Source organism: Berghia stephanieae, chromosome 4, assembly GCF_034508935.2.
Source record: "Berghia stephanieae isolate SIO BIC M18660-M18661 chromosome 4, UCSD_Bste_1.3, whole genome shotgun sequence".
Lineage (NCBI taxonomy): Eukaryota > Metazoa > Mollusca > Gastropoda > Nudibranchia > Aeolidiidae > Berghia > Berghia stephanieae.
The window spans coordinates 85966964-85984463 of record NC_088363.1 but is presented as its reverse complement, the minus strand read 5'-3'; the positions used below and the strand labels follow the sequence as shown (position 1 = coordinate 85984463).

The window sequence follows — 17500 nt, the reverse complement described above, 5'->3', positions numbered from 1 at the left end:
CCATTAAACGTTTAGTTCATATCTCGATATATCAAGATGACATCAAACTTGTCAAGAAATCTAACAAGTCTAGAAATCTCCGGTGTTTGCAACTTTATTACGATTTGCTGGTAACTCCAGTCTTTTAATAAATTATGGATCAAATGTTTGTGGCTGAAATGAAACAACCGTGTTTCGTCTTTTGGGATTTTATTCTTCCAGGCGTCGAGTTCCATTGTGTCCACGCATTAGTTTCTTTGTTTCCTTAATGAAAACTCCCCAGTTCTCTCTGGCCCCTCGAGATTTATTTACCATTGCCCTTCTCCTATTCCCATTGACCCTTCAGGGGCTAGCGCCCACTCACCTGCATTGGTTGTTACTACAGAAAAGGAATTCCTTTGTTGTTGTCTCGGACTGAGAATGCAGGGTATATAGCATGGCTCTATAGGATAGAGAGCCATGGTACATAGACATAATTAGCGTTAGAGCAAGAGGGAAGAGAGAGAGAGAGAGAGAGAGAGAGAGAGAGAGAGAGAGAGAGAGAGAGGGGGGGGGGGCTATGGAGAGATAGAATAGAGATAAGGATAACTGAAGGAGGAAAAGTCTTGGGTTTGATTTGGGTCAGGGGTCGCTTTAATCGATTTATCAATGAAGTTTTCAAGCCAAAATTAAATATATTTTGTGAGTCGAGTTTTCAGATCTCTACAGGATTGGACGTTGTCTCCGATTACTTCCCCTTCGATCATTATCATCCTCTTTTAGCCTATCTAATTAACTCTCTCCTTACCAGCTATTTTCAGGATTTTCCCCAAACCTCAACACCCAAACTAACACAAAAATACTTTTTTTTATCACGCAAACACAAGAGCGGTTAATTTCTTGCAGTACACTATTTCTTTAGCAAAACATTCTCTACAACACACTGTTCATGTTCTTTAAATTGTTTGATGTACAAGAGAAATTTAAATAAGAAAAATGTTGGCTGTATCGTAACGAATGTGACGATTTTCCTATAGTTGGACAGGGTTAAGGACGGGAGTCTCTCCGTGTTTGCGTGTACTTTCACACTATGTGATAATTACACGAAACATTTAATACGCGGTACCGAGCTATCTCAACCCATATTTTATACCTATAGCTATACCTACTTGTCACGTTTTCATCGATTTGATCATAACATTGCTCTAGTTTTCTATGATTGATATTGATGTTCACGGACGGACAAGGCATATTTTTCATTTTGGTCTTTTTTTTTCTTTTTTTTTTTTTTATGTTTCATTCAAATTTCGACAAAATAAGATGAAATTCTATTATATTTTTTTTTAAATCTGAGACTTAGAGATTATTATTATTATTATTATTATTATTATTATTATTATTATTATTATTATTATTATTATTATTATTATTATTATTATTATTATTATTATTATTATTATTATTATTTTTATTATTATTATTATATTATTATTATTATTATCATTATCATCATCATCATCATCATCATCATCATCATCATCATCATCATCATCATCATCATCATCATTATTATTATTATTATTATTATTATTATTATTATTATCATTATTATTATTATGTTCCCCCTTGTTTATCATTTCCAGAGCTGGAAGCAGTGGAGGCAATTAAATGGCTAAGGGCGGCAGGATTTCCACAATATGCCCAGATGTTCGATGGTGAGTTATTCTTACATCATTTAGTTATTATTGCTGTACACCCACAAAACACGTATCCTTATTTTGGTCTTAAAATTAAGATGTTTAACTCATATTATATATTATATCTATGACTCCCAACTTGTCAAAAAGTCTGAAATCGAATTAATCTTTAAGTCTTCAGGATTTGGACATGTTGGACCATCTTGATTCAGGGGTATTTGAAGTGAAGCCAATACCATTGGCCAAAATGAAATAAAGTCGTTTTGTTGGAGAAATACAATATGGACGTATTCATCGTGATGTGCCAGGCAGGATGACCTCATTGCGGTTTCCTGCCTGTGGTACTCACAAGTGTCTTAGTCATACTATTATATAAGATGGGGTTATGAAGTGCAAAAGACCCAATAGATAAATATTATTGCTTCATTTAAATAAAACGCCGTTTGGTTTTTATTAACCAAGAATAATGTGGTAAATGGGATTAAAAAACAAAACAAAACAAAAAACAAACAAACAACCCAAAAAAAAAACAACAAAAACAAAAACAAATAAACAAAACAAACAAAAACAACAAATAAACAAAACAACAAAACGAGCGTTCGTTGCAAAACCTTCAGACAACAACGCACTTGCAAATTATAAAGATAGGTAAAAAAAGACTATTATTTGAAGCTTGAACTCAACCCAAGTGTTTTGCATCCCATGTCAAGTCTAGGCGTGGCGATTAAACCATGATACCATGCGTCTTTTTGGATTTTTCCACTAAGGAGTATCTATGATTTCTATGACTAATTTCTTGCCAAAGTCACTGTCAAATATTAGACAGAAACAAGAAAAACCTAAAAGTGTCAAATGAGATATTAACTCACTCAATCCTAGAGATTTTTGCTACTTTTCAAAATTGGAAAAAATCTATTTAAAATGGGCATGTACATAGATAGTTTTATTCAACTACCATTAGCATGTAAAAACTAAAAAAACATCAGCTTTGATACTAGTCTATAATTTGTCTCAGAAAAATGTAATAAATGGGCATGGGGTAAAAGTAACTCGAGTAAACTACGGATAAAGTCGGTGTTAGGGTTGAGTGAGTTAAGTTTCATAGTTACTCTTTTAGCGTATTTTTCTATTTCATAAGCGAGGGGAATTTATCAAAGAAGGAACGACCATTTTTTTATAAATAAGGATCTGGTTTTTCAGTAATTTATTGATGTTTTCATTGTTCTTTGTTGTTGGCAGAAGAAGTGTTTTGAGCCCAAGCGTTAAACGTTTGGGTTTCTTTGTTTGGTCTTTTTTTAAGCTGTAATAATTTTTTGTTCGTTTATTACAATTTGTGATATTTTGACTCGTTTGTAACGTGCGTTTTATTAGAATTAAATTGGGTGTAAATCGACGTATAATGTAGATACTCTCAACCCAACGCAATAAATAACAATGTGAAATTGAATGTAATCTTCAATTTAATTACGAAAACAGATGAAATGGACGTTTCGGGTTTTCCCTTTATCAACAAACAGGATGAATGAAACACTACAGATTAGTGAGATAATGTGATAGTGGCGTTGTTAAGATGAATAAACAAAACAATGTTACATCCAAGCCCATGATTTGGTTCGATTATCAGACCTGAACATTTGTACAACTAATTGAGGCGTCATCACTATTTTGACTGACTCAATGAAATTTTCGAAATCAAGAACAAAACAAAACAATACTTTAGGCCTAATAAAAACCATTTTAAAAAATAGAAAAAGAAACAAAATTATGAAGAGAAAAACAGAACAAAACCGAGAACAAAACAAGAATGAAATATAAACATGTTTTTGATAATGGGCTCAAGCAAAGCAAACAAAACAAGGCTAGATATCAGGGCACACATTCAATGTTTACACATCATTGTGTTATCAATCTTGAAGTGCCTACTGTCATTCTTATCGCACGAGGAATAATTATATATGTCTTTTCCTATAAAAATACTCCTTGCTCTAAATTATTATATCAGTTACAAGCCTTTTCATATCCTCCATTTTAGTTTTTAAATTATTGCAGACATTGCGTCATGAGATGATTTAATTTTAAGCTTCTTTTTCAGACCTTCTCAAGCTTTTTACTGTCTCTTTATTTCATTAACTTTTCTGTTAATTGAATCAAACGCATAGGTTTCATTTCACGTAATAAGTACGGTAAATTACGGTAATTTCACTTCTCTAAACGGTACATGGACAACTGGCGGCTCTCCAGCTTTTTTTGTTGTTGTTGCAAGCAACAGGAAGAACGGCTCGCGTGTTTGTTTACATTTTAGAGTGGGCGACATTGTTTTCGTTTGGATCATATTATATCTAGACCGTCTTATTCAAAATTCAAAATCATCCTGACATAAAATGTGCAAATGTCACTGGAGATTATGCTAGTAAATCGGTCTAATTCTCTCGTAGAAATAGACGGTTTAAGCAGTCTTAATTCTGTTGTCAAATATTAAACTGATGATTTTTATACGGCGCATTTATTTTCGGTTTATGAAGACGGATATAACGAAACTAACGGAGATCGACTGAACTTTGAAGTCATATCGATAAACAAACTTCAACTTCAAGTATCGATTGATTAAAAAGACCTCAACTTGTCAAAAAATCTCAAATCTGATGCTACAAAGACGTCTCAGGTTTAAGACTTTTTGACAAGTTAGGGGTCATCATAACCAGTTAGCTGTCATACTCTGGAAAAACGCTTATTTAATCATTTGGCCAGAAAACTCGTCCTTCAACTCTCGATCTATTTAATTGACCCTTGTCTTGGAAAAAAAATCAAACCTGGGACCTCGCGAGGATTCCATCAAGTCCCAATTTTTTATTTTGTTTTTTTTTTTGTTTTTGTTTTTTTTTTTTGTTTTTGTTTTTTTTTTTGTTGTTGTTGCCAAGATCAGTAGTTGAAGGGCGAGTTTTCTGACCAGAGTACGAGTCTTCCAATGGCCAGAGTCCGACAGTTAACTGGTTAAGACTTTTTGACACGAAGCGGGTCATCGTCATCTCAATCGAATTAGTTGAAATAAAGAGTCGTTTAGGACTTTCAATAATAACGGCAAACAATAAAAATAAGATATGCTCTGTCAGTGTAGTCCAAAATGTTCATTTCATTAGTTGTTTTTCAATGATTTGAAGGATGGCAGTTCTTAGTTCTATACTTGCAGATAAGATGATTAAAAATTTTTTTTTTATTGATTTATAACTCCAAATAGCAGCCTAAATGGTTGTAAATTCTTGGGTTTTTTTTAATGGAGTGGAATCAATGTCTTTGCCAATTAAAAAAAACAACAACAAACAAACAAACAAACAATTTTTTTAAAAAACAACAAAAACAAAACATTGAGAAAAATCTCACAAAAAGAATATATAAATAAATACTAATTTCCCTAAAGCGATTTTATAACCCAATGTTTCTACTGGTAAGTTCAGAGTCAAGGAATTATAATTTTGAGGCTTTTTCCCCCCTTTAATTTCACATGTGAAGGGTTGGCCGGGTACTGAATTGGGTCATGTCGTGTCGCAAATCGTCATAAGAAATGAAATATTAAAAATGCACCTTGAATGAGTTAGCGATACCCATGGTTTTGTCTTACCAAGCTTCAATATTTCATTTATGTCCTAGAGGGTCATAATATGGAATCCGATTTCCACTTCCTGCAAAACCTGTTGCTGTCGGGTGCCCACTTTTTTTTTTTAACTATCAGCTCTCTGCCCCTAGCCAAGCACCGTTTCATACGCGAGTCGGGTTGGATAAAATTCCATAAGGCTGTGAGTTCTTGATTGAAAATCTGGGCGACAAGCAAAATGGTATTACATATTGTAGTAAAGTCTTTTGTTGACTCTATGACTCCAGCAATCTTTGCTATGTAAAAAGAGATGTACACAGGCACACATATGTCACATACACACACACACACACACACACACGCACACACACATACACACAATTCGGCTTAGATCAGTATAAAGATTGGGATTGTTCTGATTTGCACTGACAAATAGTTTTTTCTCCCTTTTGGCCAGAAAAGTTCAGGTATCGAAGAAATAAGATGATCCCCTCTAACTACATAAAACTACTTTTAGGGGTTGAGACTTGTTTTGTAAGCTGGGGTTTCCTCTTATTCTATAGATATGTGAATGGAAAGTTTTCTGGTGAAAAGAATTCGGCTAAAAAGTGTTCTGTTAATGTAGGGCAGCATTGAGATTGTCGTGTTTGACTAGGTCTCGACAGTCTGACTTGTCTTATTGTAGGAAAGTAGAATGTAAACTCCTCACAGTGACTTTCTTTGCTTTGGCTTCCGTCACAGATGGCCTGTTTCCCATAGACCTGGCCCTAGTGGAAAAAGACCACGACTTTCTGGATAAGGATTCAATACAATCATTATTCAGGTGAGTAACCAATAACAGTTATGATGTTACGTGATATCCATATCGCTCTCTGTCCTCCCTTACTTCTACCCAACCTTAACTATCTCTCTCTCTCTCTCTCTCTCTCTCTCTCTCTCTCTCTCTCTCTCTCTCTCTCTCTCTCTCTCTCCCTTTCTCTCTCTCTCTTTCTCTCTCTCTCCCTCCCTCCCTCCCTCTCTCTCTCTTCTCTCTCTCTCTCTCTCTCTCTCTCTCTCTCTCTCTCTCTCTCTCTCTCTCTCTCTAACCAACCCTTTTCAGGATATTAGCTGAAATGTCATACCGAACTCAACACACAGATTAAATTTTAAAACTCAAATTAAAAATCCATAAGTACACGCTACACATAGTCTAGTTTTGTTGAGAAAAACAAGCGCTACAACACATGAAGTTCTTGTAAATACAACACAGATTTTTCTTCATATTTTTTTATATTTCTAAAACAAATCTGATTAAGAAGCACTTTGTATCGTGACGATTGTGGTCATTTTCTTAAGGTAAGACAGTGCTGGCTGGGATCATCCGCTGCGATAGATTCCTGGTGTTCATCTTCTTTTAAAGATAAAAAAATAGTAAAGAGGGTGGAGGTGGTAAGGAGTATTAGACCACACAACGGGGTTGATGGATTGGCCTTTTCTTTAATTCGGTCTTTACTTATTTTTATCTTTACGGTTACGGACAACTCCCCTGTATGTTTGAATTTTAGCTGATAAGTTTAACATTATCCATAGTTTTAAGCTAAAAAGAAAAAATTAAAACCCAAAAACGAAATGAAAATAAATATTTGAATTTTTAAAAATGTCCGTATATTTCTGTCACACCCCACTGCCCACTGCAAACGTGCAGGTATCGCATTCCCCGGTCTAGATCTGTATCAGGTGCCACTCATCTCTTGGCTCTCTGTTGTTGAAGATGTCAGTGCAGCATTCCTAGGAGGCCGACAGAAAAAAGATACATTGTCTCTGTCTCTTTTCCCAAAAGGATTTTTGTGTGTGTGATCATATTCCATTGTCACCAGTCCAGATTTTTATCTTCTTTTCATTGTCTATTTTATCCATCTCTCGCTTAACTAACATTTGAGCTTTGTTGCTTTTGCTGCTTGACAAATTTGAGACGTCAGGGAATGGGCAAGAAAAGGTAGTTACGATCGAGTATGGAAAAATGTCCTGTCTTTGATAGGAATATTATTGTATACCGTGACACTAAGATTCTGGTTTCGTGTTTCTGACAGAGGCATCTTTTATTTCAATATTTTGCCTGAAATGCTTTTTGCAAGCTTATTTTAATGAATTCATTTTTTTTTATTGTTGGAAAGAAGAAAAAAAAAGCCATCAATTTACAGCAGGCATTTGTATAATAATGCGAATGAAACACCATCAGAAAACACCAGAAATGTAGTGTATAAATAATAGCGACAGTAATGATAGAAAAAAAAAACAAACTATCTATCTATATATATGTCTATCTATATGTCTATCTGTCTGTCTATCTATCTATCTATCTATCTATCTATCTATCTATCTATCTATCTAATCTATCTATCTATCTATCTTCTATCTATCTATCTATCTATCTATCTATCTATCTATCTATCTATCTATATATATATCTATCTATCCATCTGTTGTGAATTGGTGGGGGGGGGGGGGGGGGGGGGGGGGGTTTAGTTCAAGAAGTCACACTTCCATCCAGAGATAATCTATGACAAGGAAATGACTGGAGTCATCACCATGAAACTGGGTCGTGATGTCACCGTGTGTCGTCTTGACATTCGTAACGGTGGACATCATCCATCACAACCACTGTCCACTCGCTGACCAACTGGACACAGGAAATGGATAAGAGATCGTTAACGTAATTACGATGAGCAAACGGCTCAAGTGGAGTAGAAAATGGTTTATTAGACAAGAAATGTCACAAGAGATGGTATTGTTAGCCACGGTCAGCGTCTAGGAGTCTGTAAATAATTACGCTTTCTCCTTCACTGGAGGAAATAGTGGTGAAAAGATGAAGAAAAGATAATATAGACATAATCTCGACGTCATCATTTATGTTGAAATAAATAACAATGTGAAATTGAATGTAAGCTTCAATTTAATTGGATTCTGTAGTCTGATGTCACGCCGCCCGGCAACGGCGGCCATTTTGGTTCTAAACAAAGAAAATCAATACTTTTTATTCTTCATGCTGGCTAGAACTTTATATGCCTTGTGATCAGAATGTGTAAAATCAAATTTATGTTTTTTCCCCCCTCTGAATACGCTTTTATGCTCGCCGGAGAAATATTTCATACGGGCGTCCGCCATCGTGTTCCGATAGTTTAGAGCCAGTGTTACTTAGTTACCATGCGTCATAAGGAAGGAAGTGACGTTACGACTGTTGAAGAGTATTACGAAAATAGATAGAATGGATTTTTCGGGTTTCCCCTTTATCAACAAACAGGAGGAATGAAACACTACAGATAAATGAGATGATGTGGTTTTGGTGTTGTTAAGATGAATCTTGTTTTTGTTTTTTTTGGTAATTAAATTGAAGCTTACATTCAATTTCACATTGTTATTTATTTCTTCGAGCTTCGAGCTTCATTTACATAGATTAGGTTGATAAAACTGGATTATTTTTTTAAAACTTTTCTATAAAGTGGTTTGGTGCAGTACAAAATATGGTATTAAGGAACAGGGACCAGCAAGTGTGTATGAAAGGTGCAAGACCCAACTAGGAAAAAAAATAGAAGAAAAAAAAATTACCATCCCAAAAAATCAGTTTACCTCGACTGGGGATCGAACCTGAGACCATAATAGCACGTCTGACCGGTAATCAGAAGGTCTGAGGTTCGATGCCCTGTCGAGGTAGACTGATTTTTTGGGACGGATTTTCTTTCTTATATTTTTCTTTCTTGCTTTGTCTGGCACCTTTCATACACAATTGTTCAGATATTTACAATACAGAATCCTGTCGTGTATTCATTATACTTTAATTATGTTCAAAATTAATTGTTCAAAATCCTATTCGTATATCCCAGTGTGTCAGGGGACAAAGACACAGGAGAGAAAAGTGATATATAGATAGATTGATATATAAGTGAGAGTGTGTGATGTGTGTGTTGTGTGTGTGTGAGAAGAGAGAGAGAGAGAGAGAGAGAGAGAGAGAGAGAGAGAGAGGAGAGGAGAGGAGGGAGAGAGATCAGCAGAATTCATAAAAGTAAATTCTGACGCATTTCCCAAAACAAAAGAAGTTCAGACGGGTTGCCATGACAACTTAAATTATATTATATATGGATGGATGCCCTGAAACCGGAAATGGAGAAATGAGGGGACAATACTCCGGGAATAACTCGAGCGTGAACACGTGTCTGTCAGAATGGACGTCAGTCTCCCCCTTGTCGTTAATTATTGTGCTTTTCGTCATTCCTTCGCACTGTCTGTCCCTTCAACCGCACTCATTCAACTTGTCCACAGTCCTTTCGCCATTCGTTTTTATTTATATAGATATTTATTTATTATAAATAGTTTTGTTTTATCGACGGGCATATAATATATGTGACCCATCGTCTCAAAACGGTATTATGTCGGAAAGAACCAGATGCGTAAATGCCGAATTAAATGTTAAACTGGTCAAAAATAAATCCTTATTAGCACCCCAAAATAAGGTATCCATTCTCCCCAATAAAAGATACAAACTCGACACAAGTCTGATATTTCTGGCTATAAATTCAATTTTTTCAAATCTTAACCAATCCGACTTAATACCGTTTTGAGGCCAAGGGTCACATATTTGCATGTCTCATAAACGGACGTAATTATAGGCTTGATTTAACATTGTTATAGGCAGGACTAATGGATAATATTTTTCGTTGGTTTGAGAGTATTTCTTTCCATTACAACAATGGGCCCATAACAATTTGGGTTATCAGACCTGCAAATAAATAGACGTCGGTTTTATGGAAATTTGTTTCTCTTGCAGTGTGTGTGTGTGTGTTTTTTAATTGTTCATTTTTTGCATTTATGGGTCTTCCATTCATAAATATCGTTGTAATTTAAAATATTATTTTAAAATGGTTGAATGAAATATTCGCACATTGTTTTCAATCTTTGGAAGTTACTGTCATCATTATTAAGAGACAAATGATTTTATATCTTTGCAATGCGTCAAAAAAAGAATGTTTTAAGAATGATGCCTTTTCCGCCACGACATCATAAGATGTCGTCGACCAAGCATTCTACGAAGGAATATAGATATCTCATCAAACAAGATGTCTGATGTCAACAGGAATCACCCATGTTGTCCAAGTGAGCAAATTGGGGGTTAATAATCTTGCTCAATGAAAAATAAAAAAACGAAAGTGCCTGAAGCGGGGCTCGATCCCGGATCCTTTCGGGTCACATTGCAATGCCTTAACCACTCGGCCACTTCGCATCAAAACAAGTGGAAAACCAAATGGTCACCAATGATAGAGATGGGCAAATAATCTACGTCTACGGAATGACCTCATTGACATATTTCCCTCATGATTAGGTGACCATTCCTTAATGACGCGCGTCCATTCCTTAATGACGTGATATTTTACAATACTCGGAAATATGTAAATTCGTATCTATTCTGTCATACACTGACAAAACGCCCTTTTTTCATTCTCCTCAGAACTGACTACATTGATTATTTACTGGCCTGAGAACCAATAAAGACAATAATAATATATTCTTTTAAAGAAGTATAAGACTTTTGGACAAGTGAGAGATAAAATCATAATTCATCTACAAATGAAGTATTTTAAAAAAAAACCATACCAAAATAGATAAAGAGAAGGAAAAAAGACTAGTTATTCAATTTATAGCAATGCTATTGTGAAAGTGCATCACTTGGCTTGATGCTATAAGGTTATGATTCTAACGAATGTCAAATGCATCATCAAATCGTTGCTGCAGATGATCATCAATGCTTCCATCAAGCTACTCTCGGGGTGAGGGAGGGGGGGGGGGGGGGGGGGAGGAGGTCGAGATGGCTGAGTGGATAAGGCATATTGCACTCGCATCCGGAGTCCTAGGAATGTGTTGTTGTCATCTCATTTATTTATTTTTTTTTTTATAATGAGCAATCATTTTTTCCCCTGTCGGCCACTTTTGCGACTTTGCACTTGCACTTAGCTGACACCCTGATTATTCCGGTAATCTTTCAAGATAGGCAATAATAAGATAGTTATATTATGATGTAAAGTTGTATGTGCCTGCTGTTCATTGTGGAGAAGTTGAAAATGTATGAAAATAAAATTATGCATGGATGCTACTTAGTAAATACATGATGTGAATATTAATTACTTGGAAGGGCCTCCTTGCAGCTGGGGTATAGGCCGGTTGGGTACGGCAATAACTAATTATTATTTGTCTCGTGCATCGAAATCAGTCTCTGAACGAACAAAGAAAAATATAAATCGATATGTCTCTTTCTGCTCGACCCATCTACACGCTTGGATCGTGATATCGATTCTGTTACACAAAATTCAATCGATCAAACAAAATTTAAAAAATCAATGATTTTGTTACAATCAAGTTTCTTCCATGTCGTGCGTTGGCCATAATTGTGACATCCGACGTTCTCCATTTGCAAAACATTTACAAACTAAACCACGGGTTTGCTTTCAATATTAAAGAAAAAAAATGATAGTATCGAGTACGAATATCCGCTACTAAGAGACAGGACTGTATCTTGACTTCTTCTTTAAGGCAAATCCTTATTGGATCCTATCCCAGACATTTCGACGGAACCCCTTGATGACTTTCATTCTGTGCCATGTCTCCTGCTTCTGTTGTTCTCTCCATCCAGTCCACTATGCCTTGAGGTCGAAATTAGAATTAATAAAGATTAAGATTCTTGCAATTGTAATGCGCGTAAACAAGTATGGAAAATTTTATCTCCATCTTGACAAGACCTCTTGTTGTTGCGATGGTGTCACCATCACTGCATTGTTTGTCAGTAAAACATCAATTAAAATGTCACAGCGCGTATCTGAATGGCATGTCGCCATCCTTGTTGACAGTTGACACCCAACGCTCTCACAAAATAACAACTATTGCAGCTGCCGTAGGAGTGACAAAAAGACTTTTGTCAAAAACAAAACATTCGATTTGTCCACAAAAATAATTTATTGTGGTCGGTTAACCCACTCAACCCAACACCCGATTATATCCGTAGTTTACCCTGGTTACTTTTACCCCGTGCCTATTTATTACATTTTTCTGAGACAAATTATAGGCGTAGTATCAAAGCTAATGTTTTTAGTTTTTACATGTTAGTGGTAGTTGAATAAGACTATCTATGTACATGCTCATTTTTAATACATTTTTTTTTCAATTTTGAGAAATAGCAAAAATCTCTAAGATTGACAGAGTTGATAAAAAAACTTGTCAAAAAATATCTCACTTGTATCTTTTTGAAGGATTGTCAGGTTTGAGCCTTTTCTACACGTTGAAATTGAAGATCATCTGAAAGGTTATTCGAGGTGTGTATGTTTTCTGGCCAAAATAGATATGATGTGTTTTGTGGTTGTCCGACACACTCCAGGCCAATGATGGCGTTGCCTATGTTTACATTTCCAGTCATCGCGTTAGATATGGAATGTTTATTGTATTGTTGTATGTATGCCCAGGAATGGAAATTGCCAGATGCTTCAAAAGGTTCCACAGCATCCGTGGATGGAAGTCAATTATCTTGTTTTACTTTCAAACCAAATGGAGAATGTGTGATGGCGGGAAACAACAGCAGTTATAGCTTTATAGTTATGGTTAACATTGTTTGCGTAAAATATTAAACGGGGCAGCCCGTGGCTCAGCGGTACGGTCTTTGCTTCTTACCCAAAAGGTACCGAGTTCGACTACCCGTCTTGTTGTGTGTTAGCTCGCCATGCGGTGCTGCACTGCGGCTAACGCCTGGGTTATTACAGTCTACCCTTGGGATAGACCCTAAACACAAATTACCCTTTGCGGATGAATAAAGGGAATTTTATTTTTTTAATTTTTATACCAAAACAAAGGGACAAATAAACAGAAAATAGCGATCAAAATTAGACTAAATTAATCTTTGTCAACACGTAGATAAATAGATGAAGGACAATCACAAAGGTAACACGTTTTTAAAAAAAGCTAGTTTCATGATATTTCAATTGATGATGACATAATACCCCCCCCCCCCCTTTCCCATCCCACCTAACAGCACATCAAGTCTTTGAATGTCAGGTTTTAAGAGTGGAACAAGCTAACTGTTTTGATTTTATTTCTGGGGGAGGGGAGGGGGTGGCTCGTTATTTTAAGTGTACTGAGTCAGGCAAAATATAATAATGAATATTTGATTGCTGCAGCTGATGTCAACGGGTGATAAATACAGCAATGATCGCAGTGATAATTATATTAACAAGGGTTATAAATGTTGGTAGTCGTTGATGGATGGCGAATATGACGTTGTGTCGGTGACGATGTTTCTTTTAAGTTTAGCTTTCCAATAGCTCAACTGGTGCGGGTATAATGTGGTCTAGTGGTATGACACTCGCTGTCGGATCGGAAGGGCCTGGGTTCGAGCCTCATTCGGCGCATAGTTGAGTACCTGGCCGTTGACATTGTTGTGTCTGTCGAAAAAATAAAATGTAATATCGCCTAACTGGCGTCATGTCTCGTTCTATAATATGTTACGTGTTGCTGTTGGTCAGGAACCCTTTGTAAAGCGCTTTTGAGCACGTTTAGTGGATATTGCTCTATATAAAAGCTCAAGTTATTATTTCTTTTTTAAAGAGCACTGGACACGGAACAAACTGACCGGTTTCCAATCCGAGTTCAGTCGAGTTTGTTATTTCTTCTTCCGACCCCTCTGTCCACCAAGCAGTGAATAGATAAATATCTGAACAAGTGCGTATGTACAGCAGGCACTGGTTCAAGATAAATATCTGAATAAGTGTGTATGAAAGGTGCCAGACAAAGCAAGAAAGAAAATTACAAGAAAAAAAAACAAAACACCCCAGTCGAGGTACACTGATTTTTTGGGTAGTTTTTTTTTTCCCTTGTATTTTTCTTTCTTGCTTTGTCTGGCACCTTTCATACATACTCCTTCAGATGTTTATCTTGAACCGGTATCTGCTCCTGGGTGGGGTTCCTGACCTCCCATAGTGGGCAGGGAGGTACGTACTGTGTTTTCTATCCCCGTATATATGGTTTCCAACTTGCATTCTGTCTTTGTCTTAGAATGAGATTACTTGGTTTTGTCCTGGCCCTGGCCGGAGTTCTGGCTGGGAGGGAAACAGTCAAATGCATAGTTATTGTTTTGGGAGATGATGTTTTTTTCCTTGTAAATCATCTCTCTGTTATGTATTATTATAATTGCTATTTTGAATTCATAATGTAAGCATTTGAGTGTATTCCTCTTAGTGGGGACCTTGCTTGTGTCCAGATGAGACTTATTGGTGATCTCAAATACAAATCAAGCTATGTTTTGCTAAGTCAGTGATAGAATAGGTGGCATTTATATTATTATGGACTATATGTTGTTACCTTGAGCAAGGCATTCTACACACATTACCACACTCTACTCAGATATGGAAGAGTACCTTGCGATATTTTAAGTATGATGCTAGAGAAGACACGTCTAGCTGGTGGTTTAACCTGTGTGAAATGAAAACGTTTTTCATCTTATGGTATTCTGGGGAATAAATGAAGGCTTGAGATGTGCTCTGAACATGATAAAATGCACCATATGCAACTGAATGTGAGAATACCTTATATAGATTATGTATCTATTTATTATCTGCTAGTTGTCACGCAATTCGTGTCGTAGTGAAAAATAACACGATGTGTATCTGGAATGTGTATAGATTGTGATAATATTGAGAGATTGTGGCAATATTGAGAGCCAACGAAAAATATTCATGTTTCTGTCAAAGTTGTGTAAATGTTGAGGCTTCTATGTAACACACACACACACACGCACACACACATACACACAAACACACACACAAACACACACACATATATATATATATATATATATATATATATATACTCACCCACACATTATACTCACACCCACATAGTAACACAATATACACAAAGAGAAATACGCACGTGCACGTCCCTGCAAGAAATTATTGGGGGGGGGGGGGGGGGGGGGTATTAAAACATGCAAATGCGATCACGGCACAGCCAACAAGAAACAGTGAGTGTGCTATAATTGCTGTTTTCTCTGTTTGAATGTGTTATGCAGTGTACATTCTGTTGCACATAGCGACATTATTACTAGGACACAAAGTACGGAATTTTGCACGTCTGTTCCCGGACACCAATCCACAGACCATTTACTCCTCTGCCCTACTGGTCACAAATTCTTTGATTAATCAATGACCTTGGAGAAATCGTCATTATAATGACAAAATCATTTTTTAAAGGCTGATATTGATGTGTCCTCCATAGGCTTGACTGAAAACCCTTTTTTAAACTAGAAAATATATATATTTGGATTATGGATAAATTGAACTGTCAAACAATTGCAACTCAGGATTAATAATCGCTATTTGAAGTATAAACTTTTTAGGCAAAATGTGAGAGAAGACAAAAGATTTGCCGCATTTTTTACTAATGATATCGTGTAGTAAAGCGTTCGCGACAGACCTGTTTAAGGTACGTGGATCGGGTCAACTCCGGCACCATGAGAGAGAGAGAGAGAGAGAGAGAGAGAGAGAGAGAGAGAGAGAGAGAGAGAGAGAGAGAGAGGGGGGGGGGGTCTCCATATAGCAAATGATAGAATGTCTCACTAACAGATGCTGTGACCACACGCATGCGTGAAAGGGGTCTTTAACTCACTCAACCCTAACACCGACTATATCCGTAGTATACTCGGGGTTACTTTTACCCCATGCCTATTTATTACATTTTTTATCTCGGCCTAGTATAAAAGCTAATGTTCTTAATTTTTACATTTGAATGGTTCTAGTTGAATAAAACTATCTATGTACATGCTCATTTTAAATACATTTTTTTTTTTCAATTTTGAAAAGTAGCAAAAATCTCTAGGATTGCGTGAGTTAAGACTACTGGCACCAGAAAATCGCTCAGTCACGCCAGAATAATAAATAATCCTAATATAATTATTGTATGTACCTACAAACGACGGGTTCAAGAATAATACAAGTCTACACTAACAATACAGGAATTACGTATGGACAAAAGTACGTAGTGTTGAATTAGGAATTAGTGACATTATGAGAATGAGATTGGTGGCAGGACTTTGTATATTATAATAGAATAACATGACCCAATTAGTGTGGAACACTCTACCAGGAGTAATCTCCCCTTGTTTGGAGTTGGATACAGTCAGTCAGTATCCTAACTAATCAGACTTAAGTCCCATACATTTCACGGTGGATAATTCCCCCTGTTCAGTGGGACGGCGTTCACTACATTTCCACTTTTCGATCACAACACATTGTGTGTCCCCTATCACCTCTATTTGGTTTTATGTCGTGGTGAATAATAAGTTGCTGAAAATCGGAATTTTGCCTTTTTAAAAAGTCAAAATTATATTTTCCTGAAGGTAGGCATGGTATCGTAACTAGTCAAAGCCGTACTCTAGAAAGAAACGTCTTCAAAAAATTTGGCCAGAAAACTCTTCCTTGAACTCCTTCAAATATCGATCGATTTAAATGACCGTCGTCGTCTTGGCCAAAACTTCTCCTGGGACCTCGTGAGTTTCCAGAGTACGGTAATTTACTGGTTTAACTCTCTTCTTGCCGGTCATTTTCAGTCTTTCCCCAAAATGACAGGCTTACCTAGCAGAAAAATTGATTTTTCAAAAACTCAAACAAGCTCTCTGCAAAACAACGTTATGTTCTTATTAATTAAACAAAGATCATTCTTCAAAGTTTCTGATGTACAAAATAAATCTAAATAAGAAAAACGTATATTAATTGTGTCGTAACAAATGTGACGATTTTGCTGTAGCTGGTAAGGAGATGGTTACAATGTAATAAAAATAAAATGTCGTAGTCCGATTAGAATATAAATTCAATTTTGGGCATTCGATTCATCCCGGCATAGAACCACAGTGAGACGGCGGGTCGTATAGAATCATTTTGGTGTAGTTTTCTAATTCGGATTGTGATTTTCTTAGCTATTGTCCACCATAAAAATGTGCTAAAATCTGTTTGCTGAACGTGACCCAGCCTAGGAATTAATTTTGACTCGGGAGTGTTTTCCAGCCTATCTACTTGCCATCGACAGGATTTTCGAGTGAGATGTGGTTGTTATGACAGATGGGCTGTTGTCTTATTTATGGATTTGGATTAAAGTATTTCACAGGGAAGACCATTTTCAAAGAAAAGTGATTTCTACACGTTTCTAACACTCTGGATACAGGATAATATTCGAATGTTACGGCGTCACAATC

At 36.3% G+C, this 17500-nt stretch overlaps 1 protein-coding gene across 3 annotated transcripts in view; it reads left to right on the top strand.

The window, feature by feature from the left end:
- LOC144971455 (uncharacterized) overlaps window positions 1-17500 on the top strand; it is a 378626-nt gene that overhangs the window by 315227 nt on the left and 45899 nt on the right. For all 3 annotated transcript variants that reach the window (XM_078912375.1, XM_078912378.1, XM_078912377.1), the window contains 2 exons: window positions 1602-1673; window positions 5986-6067. In XM_078912375.1, coding sequence (XP_078768501.1) covers window positions 1602-1673; window positions 5986-6067 — 154 coding nt within the window. The remainder of the gene's footprint in view (window positions 1-1601; window positions 1674-5985; window positions 6068-17500) is intronic.